Raw genomic sequence first — 27,090 nt, forward strand, 5'->3', positions numbered from 1 at the left:
AAGGGTGGGGATGGGCAGTGCCAACCCTTGGGAATGCCCAGCAGGGTCAGGTTACCCTGAGCTGGGTCCAGCCCTCTCCTTCCCATCCTCACCCCGGGCTCCAGCCTCACTCCTGGGTGCCCAGCACAGGCCCCTTAGAGAAGCAAGCTGTGCTGGGGGAGCTGCCCTGCAGGAACAGCAGGAGAAGGACAAGAACTGGATCAGAACCATCCCTGGGGGTGCCAGAGCCCTGCACTCACCTTGACAGCCCCTGCAGCTGGCGAGTGTCCCACGTTGTCCAGAGAGCCCACCTTGGCCTGGGCCTTCTCCTTGAAGTTCAGCTTCTGGTTCTCGATTTTGACATCTCCTCCCCCTGCAGGGACATGGAGCAGGGCTGAGTTTGGGGAAGCCCCAGCAGTCCCACCCAGGCGTTCCCATCCCAGCCCTGCCCCAGACCCTTTGGAGGAGGGACAGGACAATTCCACAGTTGGTGATTCCAGCTGTGCTGGGCCCTGGGGAATGCTGCTGGACAGATCCTCCCTGCATGTGCTCCAGAGGTGTGAAATGCCACCCCCACCGTCCCTCCCTGCTGCCATTCCAAGGCTGACTCCTGTCCCTGTCCCTGTCCCTGTCCAGGCCTCTCCAGCCCAGCCATCCAGCAGTGCCAGGACACCTCCTGCTCCTCTGTCCCTGCCCAGCCCTGGGATCCCCGGGCACCCCTGCCTGCCTGGACAGCTCCTCCCTGGCACACTGCAGGAGCTCTGCAGGCTCAGGAGAACGTGGAGGTCACAAAAAGAGCTGCAGAGTTTTAGCAAGGTTTTACCAGAATGGAATGGATGCCAGAACACTGCAGTTCCCATTCACCACAGAATCCAGAACACTGGAATGGGCTGTGTGGGAAGGGGCCTTGAGGATCATCCAGTGCCACCCCTGCCATGGCAGGGACACCTCCCACTGTCCCAGGCCTGTCCAGCCTGGCCTTGGATACTTCCAGGGATCCAGGTCCTCCCACCCTCCCAGGGAACAATTCCATCCCAATATCCCATCCATCCCTGCCCTCTGGCACTCTGGCCTTTGGAAATCATCTCTCCCCATATTTTCTTGGCTCCCTTCAGGTCCTGGAAGGCCACAATGAGGTCACCCCAGAAACTTCTGCAGGCTGAACAATCCCAAATCCCTCAGGCTTTCCTCACAGGGGAAATGTTCCATCCCTCTGATCACAGTGATGCCTCCTTTACTGACAAATCACACAGTGCACAAACCCAGAGACTGGAGTCCTGGATCTAAGGATGATCCCAACCCCCTGCATGGACAGGGCCACTTTTCCCTGGCTCAGGCCCCATCCCAGCAGCTTCTCCAAATCCCAGCTGACGTCTTGCTAAGGCTCAGCTTTGCCTCCCAGCGACATCATTAAACCCTCAGCCCCTCTCTGGAAGTCTGGCATGGTGGAAACCAACAGGAGCTGTGGGAGCTGCTGGCAGGGTGGCTGTGCTTTCATCAGGCCTGGACAAGGCAGGGATTGTCACTCCCAGCTCGTTATTCCCGGGGTCGTGGCCGTTCCCAAAGCTGGGAGCCACTGGAGCGAGGGCTCCTGCGGGAGGGGGGCTGCTCCACCCTGCCAGCCTGGGGAGGCTCAGGGGACTCCCAGAGGGGACAAAGAGCAGCCTGTGGTGCTTGTCCCCAGCCCTGGGCAGTGAACTCTGTCCCCCGTGTGCTGCCTGCAGCGCTCCCGGCTGGAGAAGTGTCCCCAGACCCCCAGGGCCAGCCAAGGGCACTGAGCTGAGCATCCCTCAGGCCAGGCCAGGGGCCCCAGCACCTTGGGGAGAAACCTGACATTCCCAGGGACTGAGGCAGAGTAACCTCAGTGTGCTCAGCAGGGAGCAGGAATTCCCACACACTCATCCCAGAAAATTCATCACACCAGAAGGGTTTCATGGGAGGCAGGAGCTGCCAGGGACTCCAGGCTAAAAGGACCCTTGTATGTGCTCTGAAGAACTGGAGGGAATTTCCTTTATCCATGTTCCATCAACACCCTGGGATGTTCTGAGTGCCCCAAAGCTCTCTGTGAGCACGGGTGAAGCTTCCTGCAATGACCATGGAAGTGCCCATCCATGTTTTCCTTCTCAAATGAGATGAAAAGCAGAAATGAGTCAAAGCTGTAGATTATCTTCACAGGCGAGAGCAGATCCCACATCTCCTAAACCCCCTGTCTGCTCATGAAACCACCAGGAATTGTGGAAGAAGCATTTTTAGCAATTTCCAGAAGCACTGGGGACACCCCCTGAAAGCAACAAACCCCTTAAATTATTCCAGTTCCAATCCAGGACTGTTTGAGGGACAAAACTTACAGACAAATGAGGAAATGGCAAAATTCCTACCTGGCTTATGCTTGATATTTGCTTTAGATCCACACTTGGAGGACACTTTGGAAAGGTCGACTTTCTTGTTCTGGATCTGCACCTGGGGAGACAAAGAGCAGCAGCTGAGCACAGAGAAAGCTCTGCACACTCTGGAGGCCAGAGGGCACCTCGAGCACCAGGCTGTGCCTTGTGCCCCTGCTCTGCCAGGTTATTCCTGGGCCAGATTCCCAGGAATCCTTCCTGGGCAGCCCTGGGGTCACTCAGAGCCAGGGGGGAAAGGTGAGGGACAGAGCAGGGACAGAGCAGGACACAGGGACAGAACCCTGAGCTCAGGGCACAGCCATGGCACACACAGCCCTGGGGACAGGGACAGCAAAAGCCAACCCCACTGCCAGGGTCCCCCCAGCTCCTGCCCAGCCTGGGGACACGGCCATGGCCTGGGCAGGGCCACTGTCACTGGGGTCACCCCACACCCCCTGCTGCAGCTCCAGCCTCTGCTCCCCACCACCATGTCCAGCCTGGAGAGGAGAAGGCTCCAGGGAGAGCTCAGAGCCCCTGGCAGGGCCTGAAGGGGCTCCAGGAGAGCTGGAGAGGGACAGGGGACAAGGCATGGAGGGACAGCACACAGGGATGGATGGGATATTGGGATGGAATTCCTGGCTGGGATGGAATTCCCAGAGCAGCTGTGGCTGCCCCTGGATCCCTGGCAGTGTCCCAGGCCAGGCTGGACACTGGGGCTGGAGCAATCTGGGACAGTGGGAGGTGTCCCTGACATGGCAGGGGTGGCACTGGGTGATCCTTGAGGTCCCTTCATTTAAACCAGTCTGGAATTCTCTGAGGGATCACGGTGGGATCACGGTGCCCAGGTGGATTGCACTGCTCCAGGAATCCATCCTTCCCAAAGACCAGTGGGGAGAGCAGCTGGAAGCTGCAGGCTCAGAAGCTCTGCTCCAGCTCAGTTCAGAGGAAACGCAAGAATTTCCTTTCAAATGTGACAAGAATTCCTTGACCCACCAGCTACTCTGGGAGTTTACTCAGAGTTCCAAAGATAATTTGCCAAAACTCCTCCTAGGGAGGAGTCCAGGACAGCACAGCTCAGCCTCCTGCCACAGCCCCATGGCCCCAGCTCAGTGACAGCCTCAAAAACTCCTTCATTTGAGTTTCTCAGGGGCTGTGAGTAAAGTTACTACAGCTTTAATCACCAGTCCTTGCTTGCTCAGAACTGAGATTAAATTTATTTCACAGATGAAATCCTGCTGTTTGTTACCAGCTGTGAGTCCTGAACTGAGATCCAAACTGTCCCACCTGCATGGAAGGGTTTGCTTGTAGGATTTCTAACAGGAGCTGGGTCTGCACCTTGGGACTGCACTTAGAGAGCCAAACACTGACTCTGGTGCCAGAAATAAACTTGGGAAGTTTGACAGAGGCTCAGGTGGGGAGTGTGAGCCTCAGCTCTTGTTAGCTTTTCTGTCTCTGACCACTTCCACAGGACAGGGAAACACATGGACACTCCAAATTCCCTTCAGACCAACACAGACACTGCACTTTGTAAAATCCACCTCTGTACTGCCCTCTCTGAACAGAGAGCTTGGTCACAGCTTGGACTCCATGGTCTTGGAGATCTTTTCCAGCCTCAGTGGTTCTGAGAGTGGGAGGTACTAAATAAAAAACATCAAAACCTTTTCCCCAGAGAACAGAGCTGTGTTTGTGTCGAGGTTCTGGTGAGTGTAAGGTGAGCAGGAACAGCAGCTTCTGCTTCTGGGCTCAGCTTCTGGGGAATCTTGGCATGGAGGAGAGATTATCTGCTTGTGGAGAGGGCAAAATGGGCACCCAAAATGGGACCCAGCCTGGAGCCACTTGGGTGGGGTGGCAGGACAATGTCCCTGGATCCCTGGCAGTGTCCCAGGAGTGTCCCTGGGAGCAGCCTGGGACAGTGGAACGTGTCCCTGCCCTGGCAGGGGTGGCACTCCATGAGTGTCCTTTCCAACCCAAACCATTCCATGTCCATCCCTTCTACCAGAGCAACCCTAAAGCTCGATCAGGAATTGTTTCCAAACCACAGCACTCTTATCCACAGGATTCCCAAAAGCTGTAACTGAAGGCACAGAGCAGAACAGACCTTCCAGCCAGACCCACCTGGGAACGAAACCAGAAGTGATCATCACAACTACCTGAGCAAGAAAACATCTTGGAAAAGGTCACTAAAATCACTCCCAAAGGGAGTGGGAAGGTATAAAAACGAGTAAAAGAAAATGATTTTTTGGGAAGACAGACTGAGCACTGACATCCACACTGCCTGTGCTGGAGGGCTGGGAATGAAGAGGGAAGTTCAGGATGGTGATGCATGAGCAGGAAACTTCACTGACACAGTTTGTCAGGCAAGGAAAGATTCCCCACAGTTCTGGAAGCCTGAAAGAACAGGACAGGCACTTGGGAGGCTCCTGAAATGCTGAACAAGGTAAAGGTGGCAAAATTGAAGTGGTTTATAAAATCCAGCCCCTTGGAGTGCATGCACAGGGAAATGGCACCAGCTGCTCCAGAAACTGTCACCAGAGTGGCCAAAGGCACCTCTGCCACTGACAGGGGCACAGGAGCAGGTGGAGCAGCAGCAGGAACAGAAACAGGGCTCAGCCACACCCTGAGGGCTCAGCCAGCACTTCCAGGGGAAACTCCCCCATAGAGATGCTGCAAATCATGGAAACAGCAAGTGGGCAGCCCAGCCCCAGGCAGGAGGGCAGCAGGGATGTGGGAGGGCAGCCTGGTTCCAGTGGCACTGCTGTGACTTCAGCAGCTCCTGTGGCCACCTGGGCAACCAGCCTGGAGGGATCCTGCTGTTAGGAACCCACATTTGGCTGCCACTTGCAAAGATTTGTGCAAAAATCAGTCATGTGGAGGTTCAGCCAGCTGGACATGGATTTCCCATGGATTTCCCAGCTGGCTCCACAGGCAGGTCCTGAGCAGGGCTTGTGGCACTGGAGCAGACTCTGAGCAGACACCCTGGGCCCCTCCCCAGGTGTGACAGCACTCCTTGGGAACCCAGGGTATTTCAACACCTCTGGAAAAAACTTCCTCGGGCTCAAATCCTTTGAAACTCCTGAGCCTGGCCTGTGCCAACAGCCCAGCTTTGCCAGGGCAGCACAGATGTCCCCAGGCCATGCTCATGCTGTCCCAGGCTGCAGGGTCTGCAGGGTCTGTAGGGTCTGCACAGTAAACCTGGCTTGCCTGGGGCATCCAGCACCCCACACCAAGCTGCAGACAGCTCCAGATTAACTTTCTATTTTAATAAGCTCAGCCCTGCTGCCAGAGATACCAGCAGCCTTTAAATTTAGAAATTAATCACAGCTCAAAGGTTAAGTCCCAGAGTCTTTGCCTGCTCCAGAGTCCCTTTCATGAAACAAGAAGTGACTGAGTGTGGCTCCTGCTGGCCCTGTGAGCCAGGGGAGAGGCACTTCAGGCCATAATGCACATGGGAAATGCAGGTTCCAGGGGAGGTCAGGGAGTGAGGGGGTGCTGAGGGAACTCCCAGCCCCAGGCTCAGCCACATCCCCACCCCCAGATTGGTCATGGCCAGCCCAGAAAGCAGGAACAGCCCAGGTGTAGCTGTGCACTGAAACAAAAGCCCCACTCAGCGTGGCAGCAGAGAGGAAATGCAAAAATCCTGCAGCCTGAGGTGCCTCCAGGAGCCCTGGGGCTCTGGCACACCCAGCACAGCACAGAGCAGGAGCCAGCAGACACACAGCTTGCCCAGACCCATACTTACATTCCCACCTCCAGGGACATGCTTAATATTGTCCTTGGAACCACACTTGGACTGAACATGGCTGTAGTTCGCTTTTTTGGAGACTATCTGGACCTGGAACGTCACAGAATGGAAAACAACACAAGGGAAGAGCACTGGTTAGAGTTGTCACTTGGCAGGAGCCTGGGGGACAGCAGGGACCGTGTGGGACTCGAGCCAGTGCTGGGAGAGCCACCAAGGAGGAGAGAAAGAGAAAGTGAAGGACAGGAGCTGAACAGACAGGGTTAGTGCCAGGCTGGGGACAGAGCTCCTGGGGACCCTGCAGAGCCCTGGAAACCTCCCTGGAGCTGGGAGAGCCCAGAGGGATGGGATGGGATAATGGGATGGGATGATGGGATGGGATGATGGGATGGGATGGGATAATGGGATGGGATGGGATGGGACTGCCCATGGCCCTGGAAACCTTCCTGGAGCAGGAAGAGCCCCTGACTGGGAGAGCCAGCCCAGAGGGATGGGCTGGGACTGCCCAGGGCTCTGGAAACCTCCCAGAGCAGGGACAGCCAGCCCTTGGAGCCAGCATTCCCAGTACACTGTGAGCTGCTCCATGCCCACAGCTGGACTGGCTCCAGCTTTGGGTAAAGTCCCTCTAAAACCCTGGGCAGTAAAGAAGGGAAGGAATTTCCAAATTTGGAATTTCCTCCAAAGCCCTGGGAAGTTTCTGGGGCTAAGAAATATTTTTCTGTTGAAGGTGGTGACACCTTCAGTTAGATGATCTCAGATGAGTCTCAGGTCAGTGAAATTGTTTCTCCTTCACACTGACTCAGATTTAAGGGTGTGAGGATGTGGTTGGGGGTGGTTTGGCAGTGCTGGGGGATGGTTGGGCTCCATGACCTCAGGGGGCCTCTCCAGCCTCAGTGAGGGTGTGATTTGTGAGTACAAGAGGAGAGGTTTAGGTGAGCTCTACTCACAGAAACTGGGTTAGACACCAGTGTTGGCAGAGGTTAGTTACAACACAGGTTTAGTCTGGAGTTATTTACCACAGCACAAGCTGGCCCCAGCTGGATCCTGATTCCTACCAGAGGTGACAAATCTGGAGCACAGCAGGGATCACCCAACACTGTCCCTGGGCAGGTTCCCAGAGCTCCTCAGCCAGCTCACAAGGGCTGGGCTCAGGGAACAGCAGCTCTGGGAACGTCTGTGCCATGGAGTGTGGAGTGTGGGGTGGTTCCCTGACCCCTGGAAGTACAAATCCTCTCCAGTCCTCACCATTCCTGCCTGATAATACTGGAATTAAACTGTGGCACTCCCACCTCACGCCATCCCCTTGTACTTTGCAGTAACCCATCCAGTGGTGATGGCCTAAGGGTGGAGTTCCAGAGTTCTGGTACAGCTGGGTTGGGAATATTGCAGGAAAGATGTGAATCCCTTCATGCTCTGCAATCCTAAAAGAAGCAGCTGTGAACTCAACCTCTGTGCCTCGTGTGTGAAGAGCTGGGTTTAAGGCAAACCCTCTGACTCCAAGTTGAGCCTGTATTAACCTGGAAGTGAAACAGGAGGGCTCTGGAAACCTCTCCAGGAGAGCTGGGGAAGGTCCCTGCCTGGAGGATCTCCCTGGGGACATCTCAGGGTGCACAGGAGAGAACAGGGAGTGTGTGTGCAAGGAGAGAGCAGGACAGCACTGACAGGACAGGAGGGGACAGGGACTCACAATGGAAACGTTTTCCTTCATCATCTCCCCCAGAGCAAAGTGTGAAAGGAACTCACTTTCCCATGGGGCTGTTTGGGGACCCCCTCTTTTGCTGCCACTTTAGGAGCCGCCTTAGAGGCCGCGCTGGGCTCAGAGCTGGGCGCGGCGCCGGCCGACTCCGGCCTTTTCTCTACCTTCCCCTGCATGGAGACAAAGGGATGGTTTCAACCAGCAAAAGCACAAGACTGGGCAGCACGTGGGGACACGGAGGGAGCTGGGCCAGCAGGTGACCCAGGAGAACTCCTCTAATTCCCAGGCCAAGGATAATCCCAGGCCCAGCAAGGCTGACACCGAGGCCGCAGCAGGCACGGGGCAGGGATTCCGTTCTCAAAAAGCTCCTGGTGCCTTTCCTCGGGATCCAAGTGACCCCAGGACACCGATCCTGCCAAAACAAATCCGACCAAACCCCCGGGGAACACAAGAGCAGTGCAGGACCAGCTCCTTCACACGCACATGTGGGAGGCAAAGGCAGCCAGGGGTGCAGTGGGAGCTGTGCTGGGCACACAGCCCCTGCTCCCAGCTCATCCCCCAGCCACTCTGCAGAGCCCAACAGCTCCTTCACCTCCCACCCACACAAAGGCTGCTGCACCCACCGAGTCCAGCCCAGCTGAACGTGGAAGGAAAATTTACAGGGTTCGTAAAAATTCAGCAACTACCCGAGAATATCCAGTGATAAGAGCACTTGCTTTGCCAGTTGAGATGCAGGGAAGTGCAGCAGAACCTGCATTTTTTGAGGGCTCAGCATAAATCTTGTATTTCACTACAGAGCAGTGAACAAAAAAAAAAACACCCAATACTACAACATTCTGAGACTCTAAGAACAGCCCAGTGTAAGTCAGACTACCAAAAGGACAATTTGCTTAACAAGGCAATTGTTAGGATTTAATTACTCTATGAAAATATTTAGAAAATTAAGGACAGTGCAAACTGAAGTCCCTTGAGGTGACACAGCGAGGGCTGTGCTGTGCTGCTGACTCTGAGGATAAATCCATGGTGTATTGATGCTGTCTGGGACACACAGCACCCAGCCAGGAGTGCCCTTGACTTTCCATGTGCCTGAGAGCAGATTAGGGCTCCCAGCATGGAACCTGCTCCCTTGGCAGCAGATTAAAGCTCTGGCCTGGCTTATTCAGCACCACAGAGCTGGAGCAAAGAGAAGTGCAAAGATCTGGGGGGGAATCAGAGCCCTGTGGCTGCTGCTCACACACGTGGTCAGGCCAAGGCTGGGCTTATAAGCTTAATAATATATAAATTTATATCTATATTTATATATATATAAGCTCATGGAGGTTCTGTGGTTGTTGTTTAATGGTCAGCAGGGTCTGCAGGTGTGTCCCCACACCTTTATCCTTCCATGGGAGGTGCTGATGGTGGAAGTGCCATCTAAGAGCACTGAGAGCCCCAGGTTTTATCTCTGCTCGTGGTTTCTCAGCACTACCCTCTCCTCGTGGCCACCACCTTTTGGGTGGTCCCAAAAGACTCCTTTTGTGTCAGCCTCGGGCCTGACAAGCTGGGCATGGGAAAGGTGCTGTGGAACTTGCTCCTGAACCCACATTGCCCTCACCATGGTGCACCACTCCACCTCCTGAACCGTTCAGGAGGTTCAGAAGGAACTGAGCAGACTTTCTTCCTCAACTCAAAAGCAAAGGGCTGGAATATGGACAAGATTCTGAGCAGGAGGATCTTGGACACTTGGAATCTTGTCTCTCTAGGACAGGAGAGCAGCAGCAGAGCCCTGGACTCCTGCAGGAGCTGCAGGGAACAGGGGCTGTGCAGGAACCCAGTGAGGAGCCTGGAGAGCAGTGGGGACACAGCACCCAGGACACAGCACCCAGCCCAGCAGTGAGGACACAGCACCAGCCTGGCAGGGAGGGCACAGCACCCAAGACACTGCACCCATAACACAGCACCCAGGACACAGCCCCCAGGCTGGCAGTGAGGACACAGCCCCAGGACAGCCCCAGGACAGCCGGGCTCACCTTCCCTCCCCCGGGCTGGTGTTTGATGTTGTCGGTGGAGCCGATTTTGGAGCGCACGTTCCTCAGGTCGGGCGCGGCGCTGCTCGGCCGCGGCGCTTTGGTACCGCCGGGTTTGGTGCCGGCGCTGCCGCCCTTGGCCGCGGTTTTCTTGGCATCTGCCGACACCGTGGAGGCCGCGGCAGCTTTGGGGGCGGCTTTGGGTTTGGGCCGGCTGGAGGCTGCCCCGGGCACGCTGGGAGCGCTGGAGGAGGCCGTGGTGGAAGGAGTGGTGGCGCTGCTCTTGGTGGCGCTGCCGGGAGCGCTCCTGGGGCGGCTGGAATCTGCTGTGGGGTCGCAGGGAAGGGGGAGAACGGCTCAGAGCCTGGTACACAAACGGCCTCAGTCACACGGCCCCTTAAAGATCAGCTCGGCCCTGCCCTGCCATGGCAGGGACACCTCCCACTAGCCCAGGGTGCTCCAAGCCTGAACTGGGACACCCCCATTCCCAGAGATGCACAGGGACCCCCTTAATGACCCCAGCCCCGGATAAAGGGGATTGGATTCACACTGAGGAAACGGCCTCAGGCTGTGCTAGGGAAGCTTTAGTTGGATATTGGGAAAATTCCTTCCCCAGAAAGGCTGCCCAGGGCAGGGTGGAGTCCCCACTGGGGAAGGGATTTAACATCCCTGTGGATGTGGCACTTGGGGACACGGTCAGGGGTGGCCTTGGCAGAGCCGGGGGATGGCCCTGCAGGGTTTTCCCAGGAAGGATTTCTGTGAGGCCATGGAAGGTGAGCAGGTACCTGAGGGAGACTTGGCCGAGGTTTTCTTGGCGTCCGCCGGCTTCGCGTCCGTCTTGATGGCTGCCGAGACAAAGACAGGCTCAGCAGGGCAGGAGAGCATCCCTGCACCCCTGAACCCTGCACCCCTGAACCCCTGAACCTGCATCCCTGAACCCTGCATCCCTGAACCCTGCACCCCTGAACCGTGCATCCCTGAACCCTGCATCCCTGCACCCCTGAACCCCTGCACCCCTGAACCCTGCACCCCTGAACCCCTGAACCCTGCATCCCTGAACCCTGCACCCCTGAAGCCTGCATCCCTGCACCCCTGAACCCTGCACCCCTGAACCCCTAAACCCTGCACCCCTGAACCCTGCACCCCGCACTCAGCCCAGGGTCACTGCTCTGGGTCAGCACCTGCCTGGGGAGCTCCTGCTGGCACCAAAACCCCCTGGGATTTCACAGCCAAAGCAGCTCCTGCCAAAGGATCCTCCTCCAGTGACAGCACACACCTGCCAGGGGCTGCCTTTTGTTTCTCCTCAAATTGACATCCTCAATCTGGCAGCACTCACTGCGAGCATTTTAATCCTGCCACACCTTCATTTCTTAAAAAAACCCTAACCAAGTAAAAAAAACCCATCCCAAAACATTTCCTTTCTTTAAAAAGTAACAAAAGCAGCCCCACGTTTGTCCTTGCCCAACCTTGCTCTCATTGCCAGACCAGTCCTACCCTGTGCCAATTTTCTTGCACAGGAGTTGTTGCACATATTTTGGCCCCTATTTTAATTGTATAAACCCAAAAATCAATCCCTGAACTGAGCTGCCTTTGGGCAAAGCCCAACGATCATGTCCTGATTACACAGAGGACACTCTAAACCAGGGATGCAGCCACACTTCTCCAGGCAGGAGAAAAGCAAATATCAGATTGATCAAGGCAAAAACCACAGACTGAAAAACAGAAATGGAACTTTACTTTAAGGAACTCATGATTCTTTAAAAATCATGAGGTTTTTGATCATGAAATTGTAGGGTTTTTACTATCAGTGATGAGCAAGTTTGGGTCAAATCTGCTTCATTTCAACAGCCAAAGGAAGGCAACTTTGAAAAGAAATAATAAATGGAAAAGATCCAAGTTAGAAACTATGAAAACCCTCATTTTTCAGTATCTAATTTCAGTAAGTCTCAGACTTTTAGATACACTCCAGCAGCTGTCAGGGTCCTTTATGGAATATCAATACCAGAAAGAGCAAGGGGAAGAGGCAGATAACTACAGGCCAAGTTAGTCTGCATCATTCCACCCTGACTTTGCTAAAAGCATTCAATTAAACACCCCAGATAAGATTCCAGCTAATGAGGTGAAACCCATTTGGATAATTTAATAAGGCCTAAAGGATGGATACATAATTAATAGCAAACACTTCAAACAAGGGGCTGGCAAACCAACCTAATTTCATTCCTCGAGACCACAACTTTAATTGGGGAAACTGCAGGGACAGAACAGACTTAGGTTTATGTAAAAGGCAAAGGAATATTGTGTTACATTAATATCCAGAGAGATGTTATGTGTGCTGGTGTCAGTGGGGAGCCAAAAGCTGAACACTTCTGTCTGTGTGACTGTGAGGTGGTGAAAACCCAGACAAAGCCCCTGGGACAAGGGCCTGTGGTGACAGACTTTGATCTGTGTCTGATCTGAAGGGCTGAGCGTGGTCCTGTGCCAACATCAAAGTCACTTCCACAGGGAGGGGGACAAAAACTAATGAAAAAATAAAATTAAAAACCAAAATATCAATCCTCACATAACCCATGGCTCTCCTTTAGCAGAGAAAATGCCTGACCTGAAAATACCTGAAAAAAGTGAAACTATCTAATGTCAAAGCTGGCTTTTACACACACATCCACGTGGGACAGTGAATAAAACTCGATGGCAGCTCTGAGTGCCTGGGGTGAGAAAAGCACCAGCAGCTGTCCTGAAAGAGGAACAGCCACCAACACCTTCCTCACCCCAAACCCATTCTCTGCCTCAGCCCTGTGCCAGGAGACACTGAATTCAAGGAATCACTAAGGCTGGAAAAGCCAAGACATCCAGGCCCTGTCCCCCAGCCCTGCCCATGTCCCCAGGGCTCTGAAATCTCTCTGGGGATGGGGACTCCACCCCTGCCCTGCACAGCCCATCCCAATGCCTGGCCACCCTTTCCACGAGGAATTCTCCCAATATCCAGCCTCAACCTCCTTCTCCTCCTGTCCCTGTTCCCTGGGAGCAGATCCTGACCCCCTCACTGTCCCCTCCTCTACAGGAGCTGATCAGAGCTGTGACCCTGAGAGCTCCACATGAACCCACCCACACCTCACCCAAAACAACCCAAACCAAGCCAAACCAACCCAACACAACCCAAACCAACCCAAATCAAACCAAACCAACCCAAACCCAACCCAACCTAAACCAACCCAAGCCAAGCCAAGCCAAGCCCTGAGCACTGGGCTCATGGTGGCTCCCCTGAGGCCCCAGGCTCCATCCATCCCACCTCACCCAGGACAGGACCCCCTGCCCTTCCCACTCCTGCCTTTTCTCTTCCATCCCAGATGTCAGCCTCCCCCAGCTGACCTCAGCCCCCTCACCCCCAGGGCTCAGCCTGAGCTCTGGCAGGGTCCCACCACGTTCCTGGTGCCTCTCCCTGTGCCCATGCTGCCTCTTGGAACAGGCTCCCTGCAGCTCTGCATCGCTGCCTCCATCTCCTTTCACCAGGCAGCAGCAAACACCCCTTTGTTCGTGGCTCACTTTGGGCAGGAGGAATGAACCCAACTCATTAGAACAGATCCTGCATTCCTGGGCTCCAGTCTGCCTCCAAGACCACACAAAATGAGTTTCACCACGATGTCCATGGGATCTGACAGGATTCGTGGCTCTTGGAATGTGCAACAACTTCTCTACACTTGATTAATTGGATTTTTTCCCCCAGAGAATAAAGTCTGGGATGTCCATCAGGCCAAATCCATCCCAACACAGCTAAAACATGGCAATTCTTTTGGGAAAGCTGGGATATGAATCCATGCTTTGAGATTCAAACCAACCTGTGTCATTTGACACATTTATTGACAAATTTTGCCACTGAAGCCCAGTCATTTGAAAAGGCTTGAGTAGACTTAACTATAATTTTATCTGGTGTTACATCTCTCGAGCTCCATTAAAAGGAGTGAGAACAGCATTGGTTTATCCAAAACACTGCTCAGATTTCCTGTTGAACTCAGGGGAAGTTCCCCCTTTAGCAGCAGTACGAGTGGGACAGAATTTCTGGATGAAGCTGATGTGATTTCAGCTCCAAATTCTCCTGGCTCTACTAAAAATCCTCCACTTCTGCTCAACCCTTTCTGGATTTCACACACCAGTTCAGGTGTTGCAAGTCCTCTTCTGAAGATTTGCTTTCCCAAGCAAATTATTCTGTTCCTATGGCATAACACAGACAGAATAGAATGCCCACTCTTAAATCAAGTGTGTCCAGTAATTGAATTAACCTTGGACCACACAGAGCTGAAAGGAATTTGGAAGAGGAAGATCTGGAAGGAAAAAAAACCCTATTTGAGCTACTGTCAGAATGCAGGCAATGATGAAGTGACTTGTGAACACTTCCAGAGGTGGGGACTCCAGCACTGAGCCAGGGCTGGGCAGCCTTTTCCGAGAAGGAACATTCCCAATATCAATCCTGCCCCTGTTCCCTGGGAGCACATCCCGACCCCCCTGGCTGTCCCCTCCTGCCAGGGGCTGTGGAGGTGCTGCCCCAGGGCAGGAGCCCAGGGCAGGGGGCACTCACACGAGGGTCTCTTGGCAGGAGTGGCCACCGTGGTCCTGGCAGCAGCCGCTGCTGTCACCGGCGACGGCGCCGTGGTCCTGGCAGCAGCAGGGGAGCTCCTGGAAGGAGTTTTAGGAGTGGTGGAGGATGGAGCCTTGGACAGGGAGGTTTTCTTCTCCGTGGGCTTCACATCTGTGACCTGGAATGGAGCAGGGGGTGTCAGAGCAGCTGGAACGTCACGGGCAAAGCAGAGAGAACAGCGGGCACGGGGAGAGCCAGGGAGGAACAGACTGGGGGGATCCCAAACACTGAATGCACCTGGCACTGCTGACAGCTCACACTGCAATTAAAACATAATTGAGTGATGTGCAATTCAAATATAATTGAGTGCTGGAGGGCAGGGCAGCACACGGAGCCTGCAGGGAGCAGCTCCCACCCAGGGCTGGCCCAGCTTTGATGTGGGGAGGCCTCTCCAGCCACATTTGATTTCTGGATAAAATGGAACCAGCAGAACACCAGCAATGCTCCTGCGAGAGATTCCCACCCTCCAAGAGCAGGAATGATCCCTAAGCTGCAATTTGTTAAGACACTGGGGACAGGAAAATCAGGTGTCCATGGCTCATCCCTCACTTGGAAAACTCTTCCCTGGTCAGGCACTTGTTTGCCAACTGCCTGATCTCTGAAGTATATAAATACTGAATTAATGCCAGGGAATGAATAGTATTTTATCAAAAAGGGATTCAGAATGATACAAAAACTTGAACCAAACCAAAGTCACCAGCCCAGAGAAAAGTGCAGATTTACATCCAGGCTTTCATTTGCCTTCTGTTATTTTGAGTTAGTTCTAAAAGAAATTCAAATGCAGTAATTTGAGCTTGAAAGAGCAGGAGTGGTGGTGCTCAGCCACCACTGAAAGATTCTGAAACAGATTTTGATGTTCCCTTTTAAACTTATATTCCCCCACTCTGTAAGATCACAAGCTCACACAGGGAACAGTCAAGGGACACCTCCCATTCCTGACACATGGGGACTCCCTGCTTATCTGGAAGATACAACACTGTCCATAAATCCTCTGTTTTGGGGAATTACCCATCTCCAAGGTTTCCTAAGTGTTATCATTCCCCCCTGTGCAGTTCTGCAGTGAGCAGACATCATAAAATGATCATTGATGGGAAACACAGAGCATTCACATGGATTTTTCTTCAATATTTATATCAAAAGTCTCCAGTCAGGTTTCCCATGTTCTTGTCTGGATTTAGGAGCTGTACACAGAAGGAATTGCTCCCTGGACCCCTGACAGTGCCCAAGGCCAGGCTGGATGGGGTTTGGAGCAATCTGGGATGGGATGGGGATGGGGATTGGGGATGGGAATGGGGATGGGATGGACTTGAAGGTCCCAGCCTGGGATCCCTGATTCATGGCAGCTCATCAGGACAATCTCAGCACCACCCCCAGGTTTAATCCTCCTCTGTGGTGACACAGTTCAGTACCAGGGACACGATGCCCCACCCTGGGAAGCTGCACAGGAATTCTGCTGTGCCCGGTGGCTGAGGGCAGGGCACCTCCCCAGGGCCAGCACTTCTTACCTTTGGCTTAGTCTCTTTTGCAGTGAGGGTGGAGGGACGGCTGCTGCTGCCTGCAGGGCGTTTGGAAGTGCTGCCTGGAGCAGGAGCTGCACTGGGGCTCGTGGGTTTTTTGTTTGTGCCCGGGGTGGCCGAGCTTGGCCGCTTGGGGCTGCTGGTGGCCGAGGGCTTGGCTTTCACTGCTGCTGCCTTGGGAGTGCACGTGGATGCAGCAGCCTTTAGGGTTGGGCCAAAAAGCAAAATCCGGGATAAAACCAAAGAAATACAACAAAAAATAGCGCATTGTAAACCAAAACATTGAGCTGCAACAACAGAAAAGTGATATTTTAAAGGAAACAAATCATAATAGTAAAAATAGCATTAATAATAATAAAAATAGTAATAATAATAGTAGTAATAATAATAATAAGCTTTCTGTTTTCTGAGTGCAACAAAGACAGAAATGCAGCAGCCTCCAGGGCTGGGGGGGGTTCTGCCATTCAGCTCCAAACCAACTTTATACTGGGGATTTATTTCAGCAGCATTGAAAGCAACAGAAGGAATGGCTGGTAAAGCTGGATTAGTAATTGGGTGCTCCTGGCATGCAGAGCTACAAATCCACAGGCCCTGGCTTTGCAATGATGGGCACACAGGGATTGGGAGCTCCAAATCCCCACGGGATCAGCTCCTGTGGTCACACGGGCAGGGCCTGCAGGGGAGAGGGCCCTGGCCCCCCTGGGGACATCAGGGGACACTGAGGGGACTCCTGAGAGCAGAGCTCCAAAGCCAGGCCCTGGGCAGGGCTCTGCATGCACAGAAATGTGCTGGGAACAACTCCCAGGGTACCACTGCTACTACACCTCTACTCCGTGTTTACTACAGCTACAATCACCAACAGCAGCCAGGGAATTCACTGAAATAAAACTTCCACACTTGTATCAAAGTTTGCCACTGGGAGAACAAAAGTGACAGCTCTGAACCCAATGGGTTTGCTCCAGGGCAAGGGCTCAGAGTGGCAGCTCAGAAAACAGAATTTCTGGCACAGCAGAGGAAGCAGAAAAGCAAATGAAAGCCACGGGAGGGGAGGTGCTGGCCAGGGAACAGCTCCTACCTTGCTCTTCTTCTCAGGGCTGGGGGGCAGCTCCTTGCTGGGGGGAGCTGTGATGTCACTGCCACTCACGGCCTCGGCTGCTCTGGGCTCCTCTGCTTTGCCTGCGGAAGGAAGGGACATTTGTAAGTCGAAGCTTTGCTTTTTTTTTTTTTTAAGATGTATTTTTTAGTATTAGGTGTATTTTTTACTGTTATTCAACACAGCAGCAGCAGGAGACACAGCACAGGTTGGTGTTAGTGGAAAAATTTCCCCAGAATATCTGCAGGAAGAAAGATTTTCACTGCAACAGGACAGGGTCATCCAGATGCTGTTCAATCCAGATTCTCATTTCTCATATAATCCCAGTGGGAAAAGCCAGACAGCAGATGAAGGAAACCTGTGCTTTAATTCAATTTCTCATCTTTCAAGTTGTTACAATAAATTGTTGGCATGTCAGTGGTGCAGTTCTGACCTCTTCCAGGTTTTACACCTATCCTGGACTGGGATTCTGTTCCCAACTCTCCCTGTGGTTACAGCTCAGCCTTTCTTCTGCCCACATCCACAGCTGGAGCAGCAGGAAAGGTCACCCAGGTCCCAGCCCTGGATCCAACAGAACAGGACCTGGAGAGTCCAGAGGAGCCCCCAGAGCTGCTGCAGGGCTGGAGCCAGGCTGGGAGAGCTGGGAATGTTCCCCTGGAGAGGAGAAGGCTCCAGGGAGAGCTCAGAGCCCCTGGCAGGGCCTGAAGGGGCTCCAGGAGAGCTGGAGAGGGACTGGGGACAAGGCCTGGAGGGACAGGACACAGGGAATGGCTTTGAGCTGAAGGAGGGGAGATTTAGAGTGGTTATTAGGAAGAAATTCTTGGCTGTGAGAGTGGGCAGGGCTGGCACAGGGTGCCCAGAGCAGCTGTGGCTGCCCCTGGATCCCTGGAATGTCCAAGGCCAGGCTGGGCAGGGCTGGGAGCAGCCTGGGATGGTGGAAATGTGCAGGGGGGAATGGGATGGATGAGCCTCAATGCCTCTGTCCACCCAAACCATTCCAAGAGTCCCAGGAGAGCAGGAACACAGAGATCCCACTCGGGCAGACAGGACCACACTGAGCCCTCCTGCAGCTGTCCCAGCACAAAGCTCACACTCAGCTCCAAGAAGTGCCACTTCTCCCTGGGATTGCTCATTCTGGCCACTGTCACCCGAGCTGTGACACACCCCAGGAGAGCAGCAGCACCTCCTCGTGTCCTCTGAAAACCCAGACCCCAAAGCAGGGTCCAGCCACAGCAGCAGCACCAAAACCTTCACTGGGAGCACTTTCCTCCCCAAATCCCTGCGACCCTTGCTTGGTGCTGCTCAGCACTAGGGGACAAGCAAGGCACAGCTTCCCCATAAATCACTTCCAATCCCTCCTTCCCCTCCTGCACTGCCACCCTGCCCTGGGCTCCCTCCTGCTGCCACTGCTGTGCCAAGAGCCCAGCACAAATTCCTGCATCTCCCCTGTCATCTGGGCATTCAAATCCAGCCTTATCCATGTTGGACATTGCTTTTTATAACCCTGCAACAGATTGTGACAAGCCCAGGGTAGCGTTTCCAGCAGTAAACAGCCTGTTCTGCACATCTTTTGGAAATTATTATTTCGATTCCTCGTTTTGCTGCTTGTCAGCCTTGACAGGAGGGTCTCAGAGGATGCTTCAGTCCTGGCACAAGGCAGGGAAATAAAATCAGCCCGTGCCTCCCTCCCACCACAGTGTGGGGTTGTTGTTTTTTATGTTCTGACTCCGGGGTAAGTTCAGAATAAACCTCCCCCAGCCCAGAACTGGTTTAACCCCTTCCTACCCATCTGCCTTTCCACTCTTGCAGCACTGGGCTGAGCATCCTGGGCACAGAAAAGACACTTGTGAAGGAAAAGCAGCAAAACGTAGAGGCTGAACACCTGTTTTAATGCAAAACTGTTAGGAATTGTGCCTGTTTCACCTGGAAAACCTGCTTTTATTGCAGCTGATCTGTATTGGCTGATTCCTCCCCTGCATTTCAATAAACCTTTCCATTGTCAGCACTTCCCTCTCCTGGAAAACAACCTCCTGCCCATTCCCAGGAGTGGCTTCATGTGGAATCCCACCAGTCTCAAATATCCCTGACATGAAGGTGCCTTCCCAGCTGCTGGAAGCTGCTGTCATTAATTATTTCAGCCAATTCAGCACCAGCATTAAACCCCTGCCTGATGAGGGCTTGCAGCACCCATGCCATGAATTCCCAGGATCAGGGAGTGCTCCTCAAATCCCACAGCATCCAAAGGTTCAGGATTTGAACTCCAGCAGTTTCCATCTTCCTGAACCAGTGACAACATGAATTTCATGGTATTTCATGTTGCTTGATAAAAGGTGAATAAAAAATAGGACAGGACACAGGGAATGGCTCCCACTGCCAGGGGGCAGGGATGGATGGGATATTGGGATGGAATTCCTGGCTGGGAGGGTGGGGAGGGGCTGGGATGGAATTCCCAGAGCAGCTGTGGCTGTCCCTGGACCCCTGGAATGTCCAGGGCCAGGTTGGACATTGGGGTTTGGAGCAGCCTGGGACAGTGGGAGGTGTCCCTGCCATGGCAGGGGTGGATTGGGATGGGCTTTAAGGTCCCTCCAACCCAAACCATTCCATGATGATGATATTATTTATTATTATTATTATTATTATTATTATTATTATTATTATTATTATTATTATTATTATTATTATTATTATTCAGGGGAGCTGGGTCGAGAACTTCCCTAGCTGAGGGGCTCCATCTGTCACAGCCTCTGACATGCCAGGACACAGAGCCCTGCACCATCCCCAGGGTTACAGAAGGGGACGTTTGGGGTTCACATCCATTTGTCCTGTGCTCATCAGGACATTTGCTCCCATTCATGGTTTAATTACGAGGGTGTTCTCAGAGCACAGAACTGGGACCATTTCCTAGTTACAGGGAATATTAGCAAAAGCTGCCAAACCTTAATCAAATTTGTTCATTAGGCTGCAAGAATTATTTAGGAGACTTTTCAGTTTGCCTGCTCCCCCAAGAAGCCCCTGGCAGACGTTTTATTTGAAAGGGATTTTGTTGGAGCTGCTGTGCCCTGAGCTGGCTCCTCCAGCCCAGCTGAGTCAGCACAATGGAGGGAAAGGGGCTCCAAGGGGCCAGGGAAGGACATTCCCATGGGCTTCACCTTCAGCTGATGCCTGCAGGCACAGCCCTGCCAGCAGCAATTCCTCTGCCTGCTGTGATGGCAGTGTGCTGGCCATCCTCATCCTCATCCTCCCCATCCTCATCCCCATCCTCATCCTCATCCTCCCCATCCCCATGCTCATCCTCTCTCCATTTTTGGGGGATGTCTCAACGAGTCCCAGAACCAACCGTGCAGGGAATCGTTCCTGTCCCTGCTGAGTTCCAGGCCAGGCTGGGCAGGGCTGGAGCAGCCTGGGACAGTGGGAGGTGTCCCTGCCATGGCAGGGCTGGCACTGGAGCTTTAAGGTCCCTCCTAACCCAAACCATTCAGCAATTCTGTATTTCAGTGCGCCAGTGAGAACAAACAACTCCACAATAACCCCTCAACCCCAAACTCCAGGATTTTGTTTGGGGTTTTACCAGAGGGGAAGGAGCAAACCCTTAAAGTGTCTTGTGGAACAGCAACACCACGAGTCCCCCAGAGCCATCCTGGCCTCCAAAGCCCACAGCATTCCCTGGAAAAGCCCCATCCCAGTGGCTGAGCCTCCTCCTGGTGGAGCCCCACGCTGCCCGTGGCCAGCTCCAGCCTTCCCTGGCCCAGGCAGAGGGATGGAAAAGTCACTGAGATGGGAGTGCTCCCAGGGTTCTGCCTGGCCTGTGTTCTGCAGATGGTTTGTTCAGATTGCCAAGGGTTTTTTTAGCATTTGGGTTAAAATTTTGCTCTCACAATCTTTATTCTAAAAGCCTGTGTGCTGTCCTTACAACCACAGGTCTGGGTGAGCTGATCCAGAGATTACTGAGCTGGCAGAGCTCTCACAGGCAGAAATAGCACAGAATTTTAAAATTTATTTTCTGCTGTTGGTAATTTTTACTCTTTCAATCTCTGGACTTATCCTCTCCTGGAAGCAAACAAAGCAGTAAATGCAACTAAATGTTTCCTATATGTGCAGTTTAGAGCATTTCCAGAACACAAGAGAGACCAGACAGAAATTCCTCAGATATTCCTGAAAAGATTTCCAATTCCCAGCCTGGCCCCAGCTCTCCAGGCTGCTGTGGGGCTGGAGGTGGCACACACAGGATTTATCCCCCATGGCTCCATCCATGCCACACTGGTACAGTGTGAGGGTGGCCAAGCCAGCCCTGAGCTGCAGCACACCCAGCCAAAACCACCCACAGAGCCCAAAGCACCAAAGCTGGGTCTGGTAAAGCCCCACTGAAGCCAACAAGTTGAAAAGTCTGATTTTCAAATCGATTTGTCTCCAGAAAATGGGTACCTGCCATGGCTGGATGAAGGACCCAGCAAATAACAGCACGTGCAGTTTGGACAGGACTGGAGTTGGAGGGAACAAGACTCAGAATAAATTAACAGTGGTGATTTTTCAGAAGAAATTGTAATAACAAGATGCTCTGTGCCAAACTACACCCAGAAAAGGAAGATTTAGCTCCTTGTGCTAAAATCCAACATCAGTCTTGCTACAGATCTGAAGAATGGGAATTCAGCTCTTGGGCTTGCCCTGTTCCAGCAGAGTGGCCACCAAGGGCCACTGCTGAGGGATGTGTGGCTGGCAGAGCTATTCTATTCTATTCTATTCTATTCTATTCTATTCTATTCTATTCTATTCTATTCTATTCTATTCTATTCTATTCTAATTTCTATTCTATTCTATTTCTATCCTATCCTATCCTATTTTATCCTATTCTATTCATAGAATTCCTAACCAGAAGGAGAACAAAACCAATCCCACCCACTCCTCAAAGAAACCCATCCTGTGAATTCCAGTCTGGAAAGCACCTGCCTGTCCAAGAGCCTCTCCCACCTGCAGTGGTGTCCCACTGGAATAACAGGACAAGGCAGCTTGGAAGGGATGAGGGGAGTCCTTTACCCCAACTCCCCACTCCAGTCACACCAGACTGCTCAGGGTGTGCTCAGTCTTATTCTGAGCATCTCCAATGATGGAGATTCCACATCTGGGGGCTTCTCCTCCAATACCTGATCACCCTCCTGGTGAAAAAAAAAGCAAAAACCTCACAGTTCCCAAGCTCCTGGCAGAAGCTGTTTTACAGCTTTGCTGGAATCTCTCTCAAGTCACCCAGCATGGTTTGCTTTCAGCTGCTGCTGCTATTTTGGTTTGCTGACCCATATTCCTATCCTGGAAAAACAGAACTGTCTCCTCTCGTTCACAACTCCTGTGTCACTGCTGACTTTTCAGACAGCAACCACAACTCAGCTCCCTCTCCACGCTCCCCCTTCCAGGCTGAGGAGTCTCTCTGGCCACTGCCTGGGTGAGGTGAGCTCCTCCACGGTGATGTTTTATTTATCACACCTCTCATTCCAGAGAGCCTCCGGAGGACGAGGTGTGGATTGAGATATTGTACACATGGTTCTCATTCCATGGAATCCCAGAATGGTTTGGGATGGAGAGACCCTGAAGATCATCAGCCCTATGCCATGGCAGGGTCACCTCCCACTGTCCCAGGCTGCTCCAACCCCAATGTCCAACCTGGCCTGGGACACTGCCAGGGATCCAGGGCAGCCACAGCTGCTCTGGGAATTCCATCTCAGTCCCTCCACACCCTCACAACCAGGAATTTTTTTCCCAAATCTTCACCTGACCTTTCCCTCTTTCAAACATTAGGATTTACAATAATTTTTTCTTTTGTTCTCTTTCTGAATTCCTACAACTCCACTTGCTGGAGGAAAGGCACACAGCAGCATCCTTATGCCACCTCCATCCTACAGATGCAGTGTGGGGTGATGCTGAGCCGAAGGCAGGAGGGAGGACACACAAACCTTCAGCCTCCCAGGGCCCTTCCCCTTCAGGTGTTGTCACAGCTCTCAGGGAAACTGCATCGGTGTGGAAAAACCAAACAGGCACGAATTCTGAAAAGCTTTGCTGTTTGCATGCCCTGAAGAAGTAAAATGAGGTAATAGCACTTACAGAAATGTATCCAGGAGGATTTTTTAAAGCTAAACCATGTTCCTGCACTGTTTTATAAATCCCAGGAGTCAGGAGCAAAGCCTGTGTGCAGCAATCCCTCAAACACCAACCAGCAGCTCAGCAAGAGGAACATTCCCAAACCTCCATCCTCCACGCCCAAAGGAAGGCCCTGGCAGAATCCAAGCTGGGCTCCTCTCCAAGGACCAAAGGGGCTCCTGTTTTCTGGCACCATGGCAGGCCAAGGCTGGGGCTGTAACCCCGTGCTGCTTTTTGGGACTCGTGTCCCATGCAGAGGGTGCCTGGTCCTGCCCAGGCTCCAGGGAATGGGCACATTCCCCACCCTGCTCCAGCAGCTTTGGATGCTCAGGGATGCTCAGGGTGGGATTTTGGGGTCTCTGTGCAGGGCCAGGGGCTGGATCAATGATGGGTCCCTCCTGCCTAAGAGTATTCCACATTTTTCTACAGTTCCTTTCTCCCTCTAACAAGGAGCATTTCCATGGATATCTGGCTGTATCCCCTGAATGCCAGCTGTCCCCCTGGCTCTGTGTGACAGGTCCCTGTGTCACCTGCCTTGCCCAGCATGAACCAGGCCAGGCATCATCCCCAGATCCCCAGTGAGGGATATTCAGCAGGCTAAGCTGAACTAAAACATCATTCAATGAAACAGCTCCATAATTCTCCTCGGGATTAGAGTCATCAGCTGAAAATCCATTAAGAGAAATAGATTAAGCAATAAGGCAATGACCATCCTTGTCTTTACTCTCCCTCTTGAATGTAAACAACCCCTGGAACAAAACCTGTCCCTGTGGAACCACAGAGAGGCAGCAGCTCCTCCTCATCCACCAGCACCCTGAAGGAGCAGCTGCATCCCAAAATCCACCCCCAAATAAAGCCTTTCCTCAAATGAAGCCTTTTTGTGTAAGGTTCTTAGAGAAAAGTACCTACAAATACAACAAATCTTCATTTGGGCAGAAATACAACCCTGAGCTGCTTCCTCCTCTCCAGAAAAGGCTAAATCAATATGTCCTGCTTGACCCAAATACAGAGGGCTCAGCATTTTATCTGGCAACAAATGCAACTCAGTCAATGTCTGCATTTTCCCTTGTTATCAAGAATTGAGAATAAACCAGATGTCTTTTCACCTTCATTTGTAAACCTAAAGCTCCAGGATTGTTAAGACTCTGTTTTTACCCCAGCAAGGGAAATTCTAAATGAGAACAACCAAAACCAAAACCAAAAGCTCCCCATCAAAGTGACCCAGCAGCAAAACCACACCTGAACTGGAGGTGCCTGGGGCAGGATCTCAGTGAGGGGCAGGGAAGACCCAGGGCCCAAATTCCTGTTCCAGGCTGGCCCTAAAGCTGCTCTGAATGTTGCTGAAACCTCAGAGAATCTCCAGGTGCCCAGGTGAGCTTGGGCAGTGCTTGGGCCAGGGGAATTCACATGGAATTCACAGATTCCCAGAATGGTTTGGGCTGGGAGGGCCAGCCCTGCCATGGCAGGGACACCTCCCACTGTCCCAGGCTGCTCCAACCCTGCCTTGGGATCCAGGGACAGCCACAGCAAATCTGGAATTCCATCCCAGCCCCTCCCCACCCTGCCAGGGAACAATTCCATCCCAAAATCCCATCCAGCCCTGCCCTCTGGCAGTGGGAGCCATTCCCTGTGTCCTGTCCCTCCATGCCTTGTCCCAAATCCCCCTCCAGCTTTTCAGCGTCTGAAGGAATAAAACTGCTGTTGCACACTGTTCAAAATGCAGGATAAAGACAATCCTGTCCTGGAACTCAAGCACAGAGGTGTCACCAATGATCCAACCAATTCCAGTGAGGTTCCTCAGCATCCCCCAATTCCAGCCAGGCACAGAGCAGCTGCAATCATTTCTGGTTTTCCTCCCCCCCTTGTATTATAAACACAATTTCCTGTGGTAAGGAACCTGCCAGCCCCCAGCACCAGGGCAGTGCTGACCAGAGCTGACATTCCTGATGCCATCACCACCTTCAATCAGTGCAAACCTCTCACACCCTCCCTGCTGCTGGCACTCCTGCATTCTGTGCTCACCTAAACCACAGTTCTGTGCTGGAAAAAAATCCTTCAGGAGACTGGAAGTCATGCTGGACTTCATGGATGATAAAGAAACCTGAGCTGGAAAGCCAAGATGGTTTCCTGATGGAAACACTGAGCTGATGCTGGGTGTGACAGACCCAAGCTGCAATTTCTGGTGTTTCAGAGCAGAAAACACCTCAGGGAGATGCCAAGGAATGAGAGAAGGCAGAAGGTGAAGGCAGAGCTGAAGGACATCACTCATGGCACTGGAGGTGACACCAAGTACAATTAAAGGCCAATAAATCACACAGAGGTGACCCTGGCTACAATTAAATGCCAATAAATCACACAGTGGGGGTCCAAACTGTCCTTAGTGGTGGGAACATCAGAGCCACTTGTGCAGGGAGATTTGATTCCTGAGGAACTGAGGGAGCTGGGCAGGTCCTGGGCTCAGCTCTGACCAGGACTCATCTGCAGCCAGGATCTCCTGGCTGAAAATACCTGCAGTGGGCACACGAGGGGTTTGGCCAGCAGCACCTTCAGGACAGTTTGTAAAAGGAAATTAAACTAAAATTAAACTCAATGTTCCATCACCACATGGGCTTTAAGGCCATTTCCAATCAAACCATCCTGGGATTCTGTGATCACACCAACACCCACCTGTCTGCAAGGAAGAGAAGTTTTTCCTACTCATTCTTTCTACTAAAAGAACTCAAGAGGAGCAGATATTGAGCAAAAAGTCCCACAGGCCTGGCTGGGCAGAACCAAGGAAGTCTACTTCAAGTGGAGACACCATACAAATGATTGGGATCAGGTTGCACAATTCTTTCAAGTATTTTTAGGGTGAAAAAAGGTACAAGTGACAGAATTTGTTACCCCAGATGTGAGGTCAGGGTGAACAGACACAGCAGGCAGAAGAGAGAGATTAAGGAAAAGCAGGAAAAACTCTTTTGTTTCAATGGATCTAGAATGGATCTGGAATGGATCTAGAATGGATCCATGGAGTGCTTGGCCTGGTGCTGGGTGGAGACCTGCAAGGTGAGTGCCAGGATGGGGCAGGGAGGCTGCTCAGGATCCCAGGGCACAGAACTGAGCTGGGAATGAAATGCACGTTCAGCACCAGCTCCACCTTCCAGCACTGCCTGCTGGGGGGGTTATTTTTTACTATAAACACCTCTCTGCTGATGAACAGGGGACAGGGAAAAACCCTCAGCACAAAAAGTCTGAAAGCTTCTCAAGAACATCTGAGGAATTTCTGTCTGGTCTGTCTTGTCTTCTGGAAATCCTCTAAACTGCACATATAGGAAACGTTTAGTTGCATTTACTGCTTTGTTTGCTTCCAGGAAAGGATAAATCCAGAGATTAAAAGAATAAAAAATTTAAAAAGCAGAAAATAAGTTTTAAAATTCTGTGGTATTCATGCCTGTGAGCTCTGCCAGCTCAGTAATCTCTGGATCAGCTCACCCAAACCTGTGGTTGTAAGGACAGCACACAGGCTTTTAGAATAAAGATTGTGAGAGCAAAATTTTAACCCAAATGCTAAAAAAACCCTTGGCAATCTGAACAAACCATCTGCAGAACACAGGCCAGGCAGAACCCTGGGAGCACTCCCATCTCAGTGACCTTTCCATCACTGCTGCTCAGCCCCTCTGGGGAAAACATGTCAATCCACTTCAGATGAGGTTCTAAATGTCTGTCTGATTTAAAGATTCCCACAGAGCTGTGCTTTCAAACAGCTGCCAGAATTCACCAGCCAAGCCAAACTCGAATTCCCAGTTGCCCAAAGTATGAACCTTGCTGATTTGTCTTGTAGTTAAACTTTGGTGTCAGGGCAGGTGTCAGCAAATCCCACCACCCCAAAAAACTGGGACATGGAAAGTGTCAGAAAACACCATCACCCAAAAAATCCTGGAACATGA

The 27,090-nt window shown here is 52.4% G+C and overlaps 1 protein-coding gene across 6 annotated transcripts in view; it reads right to left on the reverse strand.

Moving 5' to 3' along the window:
- Positions 1-27,090, reverse strand: part of MAP4 (microtubule associated protein 4) — a 133,655-nt gene that overhangs the window by 5,605 nt on the left and 100,960 nt on the right. For 2 of the 6 annotated variants that reach the window (XR_015806768.1, XM_088173170.1), the window contains exons 13-21: positions 17,024-17,124; positions 15,937-16,149; positions 14,372-14,549; positions 10,587-10,646; positions 9,805-10,127; positions 7,843-7,965; positions 6,100-6,192; positions 2,358-2,439; positions 240-352 (exon numbers count right to left, since the gene is read on the reverse strand). Coding sequence is in view for 5 of the 6 variants with exons in the window: in XM_088173170.1 (XP_088029296.1) it covers positions 240-352; positions 2,358-2,439; positions 6,100-6,192; positions 7,843-7,965; positions 9,805-10,127; positions 10,587-10,646; positions 14,372-14,549; positions 15,937-16,149; positions 17,024-17,124 (1,286 nt within the window). In the remaining variant the exon portion in view is untranslated. The remainder of the gene's footprint in view (positions 1-239; positions 353-2,357; positions 2,440-6,099; positions 6,193-7,842; positions 7,966-9,804; positions 10,128-10,586; positions 10,647-14,371; positions 14,550-15,936; positions 16,150-17,023; positions 17,125-27,090) is intronic. The other 4 variants (XM_088173249.1, XM_088173325.1, XM_088173297.1 and 1 more) reach the window with 4 other exon arrangements.

This window comes from Sturnus vulgaris, chromosome 1, assembly GCF_052056855.1.
Source record: "Sturnus vulgaris isolate bStuVul1 chromosome 1, bStuVul1.hap1, whole genome shotgun sequence".
Lineage (NCBI taxonomy): Eukaryota > Metazoa > Chordata > Aves > Passeriformes > Sturnidae > Sturnus > Sturnus vulgaris.